At 42.1% G+C, this 14,344-nt stretch overlaps 1 protein-coding gene and 1 pseudogene across 2 annotated transcripts in view; one reads left to right on the top strand and one right to left on the bottom strand.

Moving 5' to 3' along the window:
* The first annotated feature begins 4,731 nt into the window (after window positions 1-4,731).
* Window positions 4,732-14,344, top strand: part of LOC148026788 (zinc ion binding protein) — an 86,037-nt gene continuing 76,424 nt past the window's right edge. The window contains exon 1 of one of the 2 annotated variants that reach the window (XM_087691319.1): window positions 4,732-5,514. In XM_087691319.1, the coding sequence (XP_087547445.1) occupies window positions 4,985-5,514 (530 nt within the window). In that variant the 5' untranslated portion in view covers window positions 4,732-4,984. The remainder of the gene's footprint in view (window positions 5,515-14,344) is intronic. The other variant, XM_087691318.1, reaches the window with a different exon arrangement.
* On the bottom strand, window positions 9,511-11,324 carry LOC148026789 (uncharacterized; annotated as a pseudogene).

The raw sequence follows: 14,344 nt of genomic DNA on the forward strand, positions 1-14,344 counted from the left end.
TATAAGATTTTGTATTCTATTTAGTTTCTCATATTGATTAAGCTTAAAATATTAGAATATTTCTAACACAAGAAATGCACATTGCACTTTACATGCAATGCCGTATCACATCTCACAAGTAGTATTTCATGATAGTGCATTATCTTGAATACGACAAATGTAGTATTTCAAAAATGTAATAAATAAATTATATTTCCCTTACCTTCTTCCTCCCATGCCTCACTACCCCTTGCTTTTATGATTGGAGGGGGAAATTAATGGGGCCCTAATCCTGTATACACTTATGTAGTTTTGGGAAAAACCCCTTCCCCTGCACTTACATGATTCCATAAAGCTACCCATGGCGAACTCTCCATGCATGAGCCATGTCACCTCCCCTCACCAAGCTCTCATTTCCCCTTTGTATGAAGATGCCTCCATAAACCCTGAGTTTCCCTTAGAGCCCCAGCCACCCTTAGATCACATGCTCGTTGCTATGTCTACTATCTTACAACAGGTCAATCATACTCATCAATTCTTAATTAGCTATTTGTCCTCTACAAACACTCAGAGACAGTGCGCAGATCCCAAGATCTACCCTTGCTCTTTCTTTAGCTTACCCTCTGAGGATGTACTCACTTGGCTTGACTACATGGAGAATGTTGTAGAATACCATCAGTGGGACGAGCAATGCAAGGCTTTGGAAATCTAGACACTACTCGAAGGAGTCACAACCCTAGTTCACGTAGCAACCTCCTCAGGTTTAAGGCAATTTGGCATTTTTGAATCAACAACTCGTGCAAAACTTTTCCCACCAGAACATCACTCAATATGTATTTCAATAGCTAAATACTCTCCGCTAACAATCACATGAACCAGTTGTACAATTTGTAGTGAGATTAAATCAATTTTATTGGGTGTTGATCCCTCCATGTCGGAGGATATAAAGTTGTACATTCTTTGGCGACCAAGGTTACAACACGACATTGCTTAGCGTGTCAAGGACTAGGGTCCAACTACATTTCATGATGCAATCCAAATAGCACAAGGGATTGAAAGCAGTGGTGGCCAGGCTTGAGGCAATTCCAATGCATTCGTAGCCTACCATTACAAGGTGAATCCAATAGGACCATCCCACCCCCATGGAGATCGATGTTCAAAATGCACAATTTGCATCTTGGAGGAGCTTGCTCAATTGGGATGCACAAGGAAGACCAAATTACTTTTATTGCAGCAATTATGGTCATGTATGAAGGCATTGTAGGAGATTGAGAGCTCATAATGCCTACAATCAAATTCAAATGTACGAATGCAGCTCAGTGATGCTGCCACTCTCACATAACTCCCAGGAAACATGTAACTGAATGGATGCTGGAAGACACCCATTCACGTCACATTCAAGCTGCAACTTCTTTTGGCCGCCTTATCTATTCAATTTCAACTCAGATAGCGTCTAGTTCTCATGAAGCCCTTTTAGACTCAGGTATTACTATTTCATCCATTAGTGAATCTTTAGTCTAGCTCTTAGACCTTCAAACACAACCAGCCGACCCAATATTTGTCCCATTATTTTGTCATATTGTCATTTTGCATCAATCAATATATAATTCACACACAAATTTTATGTCTTGCCTCGTCAACTATTTCCATAACATTAGGGTGTGATTGGTTCATGTTAACTCGAGCACATCTTAATTTTGGCACTCAAACACTTAGTTTCCCACACACTTTACCCATCCCTTTTATCTCTTCTCATAGAGAGGACCAAAAACTTTGTTCAAGCCCAACACGTAGCATTAGATACTATTCAACACACAAAAGACATTTGAAACCTCTTGCACAATTATTCTACCCTTTTTCATAAAACCAACACATTGTCTACAATAAATCTTCCTGTCACTCATTCCATCCACACACAGGCAATGCATTCCCTGTCAAGACCCCTATGAGAAGAAGGTCCCTAGCTGAGATGGATTATATAAATCGAGTGGTAGAAGACATGCTTTAGCAAGGCGTGATTATTCCTTCACATAGCGAATCGACATTCGAGCCTCATTTGGGTAAAAAGGATGATGGTTCATATCACTTCTACATTTTTTTCAGGTCTTTCAATAAGGTAACCTAGCATGACACCTATCTACTTCCTCGTCTTGATGACCTATTAGATCAATTAGGCTAGTCATGCTACTTCACATCTTTGGATCTTGCATATGGGTATTGGCAAATTCAGCTCAACCCTAAAGATGCACATAAGATATCCTTTTGTATCACTAAGGGCTTGTACTAGTTCACCAAGACCCCCTTTGGCCTATCTAATTCCAACAACACATTCAAAAGGATAGCTAATTCTATCTTTTATGATCTAATACAACAAAAGGCGGTTGCTGTTTGTTTAGATGATATACTAGTGCACTCTAAAACTTGGTCAAAGCATCCAGTGGTACTACAGGAAGTCCTTAGTCAAATTCAAAAGTTTAATCTCTGCCTATATTTGCACAAATGCAAAGGGGATTCCACCAAGCTCCAATTTCTAGGCTATGTGATATCAATTGAAGGGATACAAGTAGACCTAGCCAAGGTCTTGGCAATATCCTCCTACGTGGTCCCACCAATGTTAAAACCCTTCAAAGCTTTCTAGGCATGGCCACCTTCTCTCTAAGATGTGTCCCTCACCTTGCTCAGATCACATTGCCTCTAAGAGAACTTTTAAGGAAGGGAGATCATTTTAATTGGAGTCCCATTCGCCAATAGAGCTTTGTTCAATTGAAATAGGCTATCCAACCATCTGCCATGCTAGTTTACCTAGACTTTCAAAAATCCTTTTTTAGTACAGATGGATACCTCTAATTCAGGTTTAAATGATGCTTTGCTCAAGCAAGATGACTAGGGATGATGACAGCCAATAGCTTTCCCTAGCAAGGCCCTTACAAAACTGGAGCTTAACTACCTCACGATGGAGAAGGAATTCCTAGGAGTGGTTTGGGCTTTTACCAAAGTCCACCCTTATCTCCATGGAACCACTGCCACTATTGAAACAGATCACCAACCTATTATCATCCACTTTTGCAAGAATCACACCCACTAGGGCTGCTTCTTAGATGGGTCTTGGTGCTCTAAGAATACCAGTTCACAATCAGATAAAAGAAAGGATCAACCAACTATATCGCTGATGGTCTGCCTAGAACACCCCAAACCTAGAATACCCAACAACACCACATGCTCCAACCCATTGGTCTCACCACTCTTCGTCCCTTGCAACAACATGACCCAATGATTCAAGCCATCATCCATAATCTTAGATCCTTTACTACGCATAAGTTTCACAAACAATTTCTTTTGATTGATGGTCTGGTCTACTACATACAGGTAGGTCACCCTCCATGGCTCTATGTGCCTAAAATTCTATAGCAACACTATGTGAAGTATTTTCACAAGCATCCCTTGTTAAGTCACCTTGGTTTTCACAAGGTACTGAACAATCTACTCACAATCTACGCCTTTAACATTATTGGACTCACATGTAGCAAATAGTCTCCTAGAAATTGCAATAGTGTCTCATTTGCCAAGAGCTTAAATCACCCAATTAGAAACCATGCTACCTCTCATGGATTGAAGTGCATGAACCTTTTGACATGATTGGTTGGGACCTCACAGGTCCATTTCCTAGTGCTATAGTGGGCAACAATTTTGTGCTCGTCATGACAGACTATCTAACTTGATGGTGTGAAGCTCAAGCTCTCCCACACTCACAATCATCTACAGTCATGTTAACCCTTCTCCATAACATCATATGCCACCATGGCTGCCCCTAGCAACTATTATCAGATCAAGGGTCTCTGTTTAAAAGTGAAATCATGTAGATGATAGCCCAATGCTTAGTTGTCACCTAGGTATTTACTTCAAGCGCTTGAATAAAACTATCAAGGAGATGCTTGGGATCAAACCCTCCCCTTTGTAATACATGCTTACAAGCTTCTCCCCCCCCCCCCCCCCCCCCCCCCCCCCCTTAAGGGCTTTGTAGCTATACCATGCTGTTATCACTGGAAACACCTATATAGGGAGTAGTAGTGACTCAAAGCCCTGCCTTGTTTCCACTCTACATGTTTGTAGCTATACCATGTTGTTATCATCGGAAACATATAGGGAGTAATAGTGACTCAAAGCCCTGCCTTGTTTCTACTCTACGTGTGATTCCCTATACCCAGTGGTGAACCCTCTTATGTGTGGTGTCACAAGGGTGTAGTCCTGGGTTGTGCCTATGTTGTACCGCTTCTTTGATTGAATAATACAAGAGTATACCTTGATCTCACATATCGTGTTACCTTTCTGTGTCGTGTTGAGTGTGTAACGAGTGCATAGATGGATTGGCCCATACACACTTCTCTGTTGCATCGGGGAAAATAAATATCTATTGTAGAGAGATAGCACCAAATCCTTGACCACATCCCATGTTTGTTCAAATGAAGCCTTACTTCTCCAAAGAAACCTTTCTTTGTGGGGAGGGAAGTGTGGTAGGATCACCAGCTAGCAACAAACTTGTGGCAGAGTCAGCATGAGGTTCACTTAGGAGCCTAGTTAGTCGAGTTGTTCCCGGTTATGCTACACTTCTTGAACTGATGGGATTCGATGTATTGTAAGCATTCCTTCTATAAAGGAATGTTGGAACAGGGAGGAGGGAGAGAGAGTTGAATCGCTAGCATTTCACAATAGTGTAGAGGTTTTAAAAATTGTAAAAAAAAAGGTGACAATGAAGAGGCTATACTCTTGGAGTTCGATGAATGTTGCAGTCCATGTATCTATCATACAAGTCCTCGGTAGATGGATTAAGTGGATGATGCTGACGATGGTTTCCTGCGGCTAGACTTCTGGCACGAATGCAAAGGTCGATTCAGAATTGAGAGAGAGAGAGAGAGAGAAGAAGAAGAAGAAGAAGAAGAAGAAGAAGAAGAAGAAGAGAGCGCATTGAACTTTGGGAGATTCTTGATTGGACATTACATCGGACAGTATGAGTTTGGTTTGCCCATTTGCTCGGCTGACTGTCAGCGAAGGAGAGCGTCCATCTCCCGGCGCAGACAAGGAGGGGTGCGACAAGAAAGCAGGCCATTGCAGCGCCGGTGCACAAGAGAAAGAGGAGAAGAAGGAAAGAGGAGGCCGGGAGCAGGAGGATTGCAGCGCCGTTGCTCAAGAGAAAGAGGAGAAGGACAGGATGAGCTTGGTTTGCCCGTTTGCTCGGCTGACCGTCGGCGGAGAGCGTCCATCGTCTGGCGCAGACAAGGAGGGATGCGACAAGAAAGCAGGCCATTACAGCGCTGGTGCACAAGAGAACGAGGAGAAGAAGGAAGGAGGAGGCCGCGAGCAGGAGGATTGCAGCGGTCAAGAGAAAGTGGAGGAGAAGGCCGCCGGCAGCCCTGCTCCGAAATGCCCCTTTGGATACGACTCAGGATCTTTCAAGCTTGGGCCTCTTAGCTGCGTGCTCTGCCGTGCCCTCCTGTTTGACACTCACAAATGCGTACCATGTGGTCATCTGTATTGCAGGTAACCATGATAGGTTTCCTTGTACCATGTGGCCATTTTTATTGCAGGTAGCATGATAAGTTTCCTTGTCTAAAACTCTTAGGAAGGAATCTATCTTCTCAATGATGCCTTCATTAAATATGCTCCAAGCTGTAGACCGTTTCGTTCATGTGGATTCAGTTTTCTTTTTCATTTACAAATGCTTGGTTCATTTGTTTGCAATTTTTTTTGAAATTGTAAATAAGTTTACTTTTCTGTTTCCGGATATATGTAGGACTGGTTTGTCCACATGACCACATTATAATGTTTTGTTTGACCTAATTAAGAGAGAGCTCCTCAAGATGCAAGCATTAGAGATGGCCTATGGTATGCTCTCTTATAGTGTGGATGGTATGCACGTAGGTGGCTGCTTTTTAGTGACCTATGGTATCATACTGTGACATTGTTACAACAGCTCTAGCTCAAATATATTGCCCACCCCATATTTTGTTTATGGAGGATGCTCAAATTCCCCCCCTTATTATCATTAAGAGCCATGCAAAATAAAGTGACCCTCCAAATAAGGCTAATTGGAAGAAGATATCCATTGCCTCTATAGTCTAGGTATTCTTGGGCAGCTGACGTGCATATGGACTGATGCCCTAGTTGCTTTGGGCTGGTACCTTTTGGTTATGGTAAGAGGGTGGAGATATGACTTGCACTCCATCTCAGGCACAACTCTTTTTGGGTCTGACAGGGGGTGTTGAGCCACTAATATTAACGTTTTACTTCAACATAATTATGGTGCATTTATCCCTAATTTAGTCTCCTTAAAACAGCCCCAAGACACGATTAATGCAAAATATGCCAAAAATTGAAGGCATTATTTTTGACAGTAGGACAATGCATCCCCAATCTGATAAGGTGTTTTGTGTTTGTGCATCCCTATCTCATGTTCATTCAGTCCTTAGCTATCATCAGTCCTCTTCATGCGACATGCCCAAATGTGTCTGCACCCCTTTTGCAAATACCTCAGTTTGTGGAGCCTATCAGAGTGCTGCCTACTGCTGCCACACACATCGAAGAGCTGCTCCAGCCTGCCAAGACCTGATTTGGAGCATACAAACAAGGAACAGCCATTCCGGCTTGTAGGAACGGCCTAACATGTTCCAAACCCTCCGAGGAGGTGAAATGGCCAGGGAACGTTCCTTGCCATTCCCAAGGCTGTTCCCGGCTGTTCCTACCATTCCCCTTGCCATTCCCCTTGCCATTCCTTGTTTGGAATGGCCATTCTAGGCCTATGACCAAAAATTGATGTTTTTTCTTTTTGCTTGTGTCACACTCCTACCACATGTTCACGCATCTCCATTGCCTAATGTGCACACACTAATCTCTCTCTCTCTCTCTCTCTCTCTCTCTCTCTCGCGGGTTGAAGATTCAAAGTGTCAAGACAACCCACAAGCCAATCAAGAGTCCATGCAAAGTTCAAATTTGATACATTATCAACTCTTGCAAATCACAATCAAATTTCAGCCTATCCTCAATTCCAAGGTAATCATCCATTTATATTGTCTAATTTGAAGGGAAATTGAGATAATTGGGGCAATTTGGAGTTAGGGGGGTAATCGAGTCAATTTTGGGACATTTGGGTCAATTTAGAGCATTGAGGGGTATTGGAGTAATTAGAGGGATATTCTTTGGGGCAATTTGGGTCATGCAGGGCATATTTGGGGCACTTAAGATATGTGCCATTCCCGTGTTCCCATCCCCCAACCTTGGATGTTCCCCCCGTTCCCGTTCCCGTTCCCGTTCCCCATTTGAGGTAACTATGATTTGGAGGCTTTTTGAAGCTAGGCAACTGCATTCTTCAGCCATCGATCACGTACATAGTTGTGCTTCATCATCCAGGATACTGTCCAGCCGGCAACAAACTATTCTAGCTTGTTGCTTGTAGTCCAGCACCTTTGTTTTGCAGTTTCGAAGATCTACGCCAACCTTTATTCAGAGTCATTACGTGAGACGCATCTATATCTTTGGAATGCTGGACATCCATACCATTGCTGCCATCGTCAGTTGTCATCATCCTCACATAGATTTCATATTGTTGCTACATTTTGAGAATCTGTTCAAGAATGACACACTCCTAGATACTCCCTCAGCCACCTTTAGTCCCTAAATTTTTGTAGAAATTAGGGTTTAGTAGGCACCTTGGGACATGTGCCATTAGTAGAAGGCACACTGAATTTAGCACATGAAAATTGTGGAATTGTTAGGGAATTCAGATGCCTTCCCATCCATTGTGAATTTGGGGTAGCATTTGGTTAGTTGGGCTTCCTTTAGAGCAAGTCCTGGGTAAAAATCAAGGGGCAATTTGCCCAATTTGTTTGCTGATTGGATCTACAGCAAGGGGCTTTTGGATTAGCCAAGGAGATTGTGAAATCGCAGCTTATACCCAATCTATTAGTCAATAAAGTTAAAGAAATATTGAAAGGAGTGCAAATTTTGGGGCCAAAAGGGTGTCTACTGTTCAAGATTATATAGGTAAAGTGTGTATTTTAGTTTATGTTTATTTATTGATTACTGTAATTAAGAGCTTGATTAGAAATTACCACCCTATTTGAGAAGGAAGGTTGGTTACATGGTTCCACTATTGGGATACCACTCAATCCCTTGATTTGGTTGGCCCAAGGCACTTGATTGCAAGCAAGAGCTTTGTGCTAGTGCTGTTTTTTGTGCCCAATTGAGAATTTACAACAAGATGTCTTCATGAAGTGAGATGGAATCAAGCAGTGATGATACCTCTTAGGCTCAGATCATGGATAGCAAGTTGAAAATGTTGTTGTTGGGCAAGATACAAGGTCTTCAAGGCATAATGAGACTGATGACCAACAAAGTGAATAGGAAGAATCGGATGAGGATAGCAACAAATCTCTTTGCTGAATTGGCAAAGGATTCTCAATGCATTTGATTTTTGAATGCTCTGAAAAGAAGGACAGCAAGGGCAAGTAGAAGTCATCTTCTACATCTTCGGAATAGCAAGATGCACCGAAGGTAATGCCAAAGCCTTCACTTGAAGCTCCCAAAGAGAAATGCCAATCCAATGAATTTTGGATAGGTGGGCATACATGCTATGATGGACTAGCCAGGATGCTTTAGTTATAGCACGATTTTTCGTGCTTTGGTTGGATAGGGACTGTATACGGGAATGTATAACACAAATCCTTATGGTATGTAGCAGCCAATGTATGGCGTGCAAGGTCTAATGTATACGGGTATGGTTGGAAATGTGCAAAACTCTATGTATGGCAGCATTGGCTTAATGCTTGCAGCATAAAGTAGCATGTTTGGTGATGCATTTGCACCCTTGAATGCATATGGGACTAAAGGAATGAGTGCGCACTGTTGGCATAGTACGGGGGAGTTTCAGAAACGGGGGAAATGGAAACGAGAAAAACCGGAGTTTCAGAGTTTCGAAGTTTCGTCCAAATTTTGAAAACGGAAAAACGGTGTTTCGAATTGTACACTAAAAAAAATACAGTAATATGTGGGTATGTAAATATATCAATGCCTACAACAACAACATGTATCCAAATTTTATACAAAACTTTGAGTCTTTATGTCATATGATTGAAATCATGGCTCATTACACATTTCATGAGTCACGAGTCACGACTCACGAGTGAAGATTGAGGAGTTAAGACTGAGGATCCAATGATTGAAACTTAAGATAGCTTAACACAATTAAGGCTCAATTTTCAAAACTTAAGGCAACAAAATGAATTAGAATTTATGACTCATGAATAATGTATGATCTAAAGAGCAGCGAAGACTGACATTAAGAACAATGTAACATGAATCAAGATGCATAATAAGTGGGATCAAGATACAATGATAGTAACTATGTCATGTGAATAATTTGTCAAAACTCCAAAGGTCAGTGAGACTATAAGTATCAATATCAATGAATAACTGGCAACTCAAGTCTGGACTCTGCATTGCTAAATTGACTCATGTATATCACGAGTCATGACTCATGACTCATCCGGACTCTAAGGATTTGTGCACCATCTCCTCGTTCGACTCCGAGGACTCTGATCGAGAAGTTGATGAAGAAGCCTTAGCCTCATCCTCAGACTTTGACTTTGGCTCTGCCTGTGATGCACGACCACGTGTGGCCCTCACTCTAACCCTCCTCTGTGCACGAGTCTCATGCATCGGTGCCAATAGCTCCCCATAGAGTATGGAGTAGATATCTCGCTTCTCCTATGGTATCTGCGGAATGTCACGCACCTTCTCTATATCAATCTTGTCAACATTCACCTGTAAAGGTGAACGATCCAAGCAAATTAGCAATGTCAAGTGTCAAGGACTCAAGGTTAAAAAGTTAATTATACATAATACTAATCATTATCAATTTTCCTGTGAAGGCTCAGGGGATAGAGCAGTCCTCTCAAGAAGCTGGAGATTACAATGGCAAAACACTAAACGCTCCAGCTGGGTAGTTGTGAGCTTGTTTCTCTTTTTGGTATGGAAGAGGACCCATGTGCTCCAATTCCTCTCAGCAGGCCCTGAATTACAATCTTGCAAGAGGACCCGAATGACAATGCGTTTCTATTTAAATTTAAGAGATCGAGGTTAAGTAATTGGCAATTGTTAATATGCATGCTGCAAAATCAACATTTGAGTGGGCAATAGATTACAGAACTTGTTACCTAGGTTGCATAGTGTATTAGATAATCAAGATTCAAAAGATAAAAGTCACTAGTTACATAACAAAGTAGGAGCACAATTGCCATATTTCTCCCACCAAGAGATAGGCTGAAGCTGTGTCTCTTGAAGCCTAGCTGTTGGTCGGTCAAAACGAAGAGAATGATTGCGGAATGCCAGTAAATCATCTTGTGCTCTTCTCATTATATCTATATCATCCCCTGTGAGGCGCCTCATGTACTCCATGAAGCCCTTCTCTAACTCCTCGCTAGTGTACTGCTCCTCGCTACGCCAAAGGGGATGCAAGATATGTGCGACAACATGGGTTGGTTTATGGAATCAATTCCATCGTGCATTTCACACTGCATGAATCTCATCAACCCTATAGATAAAATAAGTTAAAAACTTAGAAGTTAGAATAATGATCAATCATCAAGGAGTCGTCAATACCAAATAATTACATGTATAAAAGTTAAACAAAAACTTACTTGTCTTGGGACAAAAAGTTGTTGCGAAGCAAGGCCTCGCCAATTTTATCCATATACTCATATAGAAGCCCCAAAGTCCTCCCCTCCATATCAATAATGCGCAATACAGTGTAAATAGGAGTGAGACTTTTCACCAATGCCTTTGCCTCAACCCACCAACTCTCATTTAAAATATTGCGCCTAAGAGCAAGAGCCTTTGGAGACTCTCTCTCACTCCATGTGAGCCATTCTTGGCATGCAATGGTCCGTATTAAATTTGGACGGACCTGTATCAACCTCTCCAATACAATAAACATATAAGCAAATCTAGTGGTGAGGGCTTCAATAGCTCAAGTGTGCTATTGGCTCGAAACATGCTTGTGTGACAGATAGCCTCTTCTTCACAAATCTTACCATGCTTGTTGTCGTCTTGAAAATGTTATCCACCCAAGATATTTGCCCAACATCTTCAATAAGCAAGTCAAGGCAATGGGATGCGCATGGAGTCCATACTATGCTAGGAAACTTCTCCTCAAGCATACGTCCCATAGACACACAATTGCTTGTATTATCTGTCACCACCTGCACCACATTTTGGACTCCTATGTCCATGATGACCTGTCGCATGTGCTTCCAAATGAAAGCTCCTGTGATGGTAAGACCTGAAACAGAGGCATTGATGGCCTTAATCATGGTGCCTTTACATGAAGACACCAAAACATTGTAAACATTCCTTCGGCGCATATCTGACCATCCATCGCATAATATTGTGGATCCATATTTCACTCATGTCTCCTTCAAGGGCTCCAATTGAGCCTCTATGGATGCTTTCTCCTTTCAAAGCTCTTGTGTGCGTAATGCATTTGCGGATGGGCCTTCCCACTCACACCCTATTCGGCTTACTGCTCTGATTGTCTTTTTCCATTGATATGTAGTGGCCACATTGAAAGGGATAGTACACTGAATAAATAAGCGTGTGAGTTCCCTAGTTGCCTATAGAATTGCTTATCCTAAAGTCTTGCATGGACACTTGCACCATGCAAGGAGCCCTTTTGTCAACCACCACTAGAAAATGGCAATGGGATCCTTTTTGCACTTGGACCCGATACGGATATGGATGCACTTCTTTTTAATGGGCCACTGGCACCTCCAGTTTGGCTAGTGCCACTAGGCCCACTAGCCTTTCTTTGCCTCACTTGTGCTTCATTAGCCCGATGTGGCGTTGATTCATACTCTTCTAGCTCAATACCCATACGCTTTCGGTGCCAAAGATGGAGATTTACTATTACTTTTGCCGGCACATTTGCGCAAGGCTTGATGTCTTTGTTGGGAACGCATGCCAAGTGGTCTTTCATGCGCGTTACACTCTCCGATTTCTCCAATCCACAATAGTTGCACCGCCACTTCTTTGATCCATCGGAGCCCTTGTATCCCTTGATTGGAGTGACCTGCCTCCAATATGGGTCCGGTGCCATGATATGATTAGCCTTTAGGACCTAGGTAATGGATTAAAAGAGAGGGAGAAGAAGAAAGAAGAAGAAAGGAGAAGGAGAAGGAGAAGGAGAAGGAGAAGAGCTTAGAGGAAGAGAAAGAGGAAGAGGAAGAGGAGGCGGGAGCTTGAGGCGGGAGTTGGAGGTCCGAGAAGGAGGAGGCAATAGCTGTTGGAGTGTGCCGCACGCGCGAGTCGGGAAGGAGAATGAATTGAATCGTGATCCGGCGTTGGATAACCACTTCGAGAAGGAGAAGGAGAAGGAGAAGGAGAAGGAGAAGGAGGAGGAGGAGAATAGGAAGAGCTTAGAGGAAGAGAAAGAGGAAGAGGAAGAGGAAGAGGAGGTGGGAGCTCAAGGTGGGAGCTGGAGGTCCGAGAAGGAGGAGGCGAGAGCTGCTGGAGTGTGCTGCGCGTGCGAGTTGGGAAGGAGAACGAATTGAATTGCGATCCGACGTTGGATAACCACTTCGAAACAGGCCGCAAGATCTCGAAACGGCGGTCTTCCGTTCCCATTCTCGTGGACCGAAATGGCCGGTTCGTTTCGGCGCTGCGGAAATGGCGTTTCGGGATACTATGACTGTTGGTCATGCAAATGCTCTGTTTGGTGTTGGTAGTTTTGATGTAAATTCAGCAAATGCACCCTTTTTGCAGTACCCAGTGTATGACAATCTGACATCCAAAGTGGTAATAAAAGACTATGATGAGGGTGGAAAAGTTGTGAAGTTTGGGTCTTCTAGTGGTGCACAAGATAGGCTAAAAGCTTTGACTTTCATTCAATAGTTTTTTGCAACCTATTTAAGGGAGAAACTTCAGTGAATCCTTGAAGATTTGAAAGGTAGCCACTTTTTTGAAGGGGAATGCATTGTAGTGGTGTCCATGCTTTTGATGCAAGAAAGAACACCATTAACATGGGTACAATTCAAGCAGTTTGCATAGAATTGGTTGACAAGTTGTCTTGGAGATGTGAAATTTTGAGATTCTTTAATCTTGTTGATAACATTTTATTAAATTATTAATTAAATGTACAAGGTTGTTTATCACATGTGATACACATGGTAGTTATTTCATGGTAACAAACCAAGGATCCTGAGGATGTAGCGGGTGTCGAATGCGAAAGTTGTAATAAGCTATGCCTAACAGGGACTAGGTGATACTCGGTGTTAGATTTTGGCTTAGACTAATTTATTGGCCATTAATGTTAGTGGTAACATTAGAGACTTGACATTAATTAATTAATTAATTAATGTTTGTCTAAGGATCAATAATTGCTTAGGGATACTTGGAAGATAAATTGGCCTATCCAATTTAATTATTGGTTGGTGAAATTAATTTTCTAAGTACTAGAATAATGATTAAATTAATTTTTAGAATCAATATTTTAAAAATTAATTTAATAAGTTGAATAATGTTGGAAAATGGGATTAGAAGGCTGCCACTTGGCAAAACTTGCCCATGCAAGTGGAAAAAGCATGTTTAGGGACTGGTGGAAGTCTATTCTAGCCATTGTGAGAGAGAAAGAGTCTATTAGAGAGCAAGGAGAGGTTGTTGATGTGATTTACAGCCACGAGGGATTAGTCCTACAGCATGTGATAGTAGTTTGGAGCCCTTCAGGAGCAGGTGACATTAGTCCAAGGTCCTTCTGGTGCAAATGATAATATATAGGAGGGGCAACGGTCTTTTCAGTGGTCCTAAGTTGTAGATAGCTTCCATAGCTGTTTGAGGAAGATAGCAGTAGCTTGTCAGTGCTTCTCGTGATGAAACTCTGAAACTTCTCTTCTCTACAATATTCTCTCTCATCCCTAGCCCTCTCTCAAGTTATCTCAGTATTTTCCAGCAATTTGAGCTATATCAAAGGAAGAGATTTCAGTCAATTATTGCTATAAATCCTAATTTACAGCAAAAATTAGGGTTTTGATAGCTGCCTCGGGATGTGTGTTGAGAATCGAAGGCCTAGAACTTGAATTCCAATAGCTAATATCGATGAATTTTAGGGAGATGCAAGAGGCCAGCCAACCAAAATTAGATTTGCAGGTGAATTTGTTTTACAAGGAGTAGGGTGAAGGCCAATCCCCAAGCAAACCAAGGGACAAATTGTTTTGGAGGCTTGCTGGTAAGTTTTGATAGCAAGAGGCACTTGGATTAGCGGAGGAGGTCAGATGATCTTAGTTGTATTCCATCCATTTGCAATAAAAGTTAAATATATACCTCA

This window comes from Lygodium microphyllum, chromosome 13 (assembly GCF_053477565.2).
Source record: "Lygodium microphyllum isolate KBCC chromosome 13, Lygodium_microphyllum_v1.1.10, whole genome shotgun sequence".
NCBI lineage: Eukaryota > Viridiplantae > Streptophyta > Polypodiopsida > Schizaeales > Lygodiaceae > Lygodium > Lygodium microphyllum.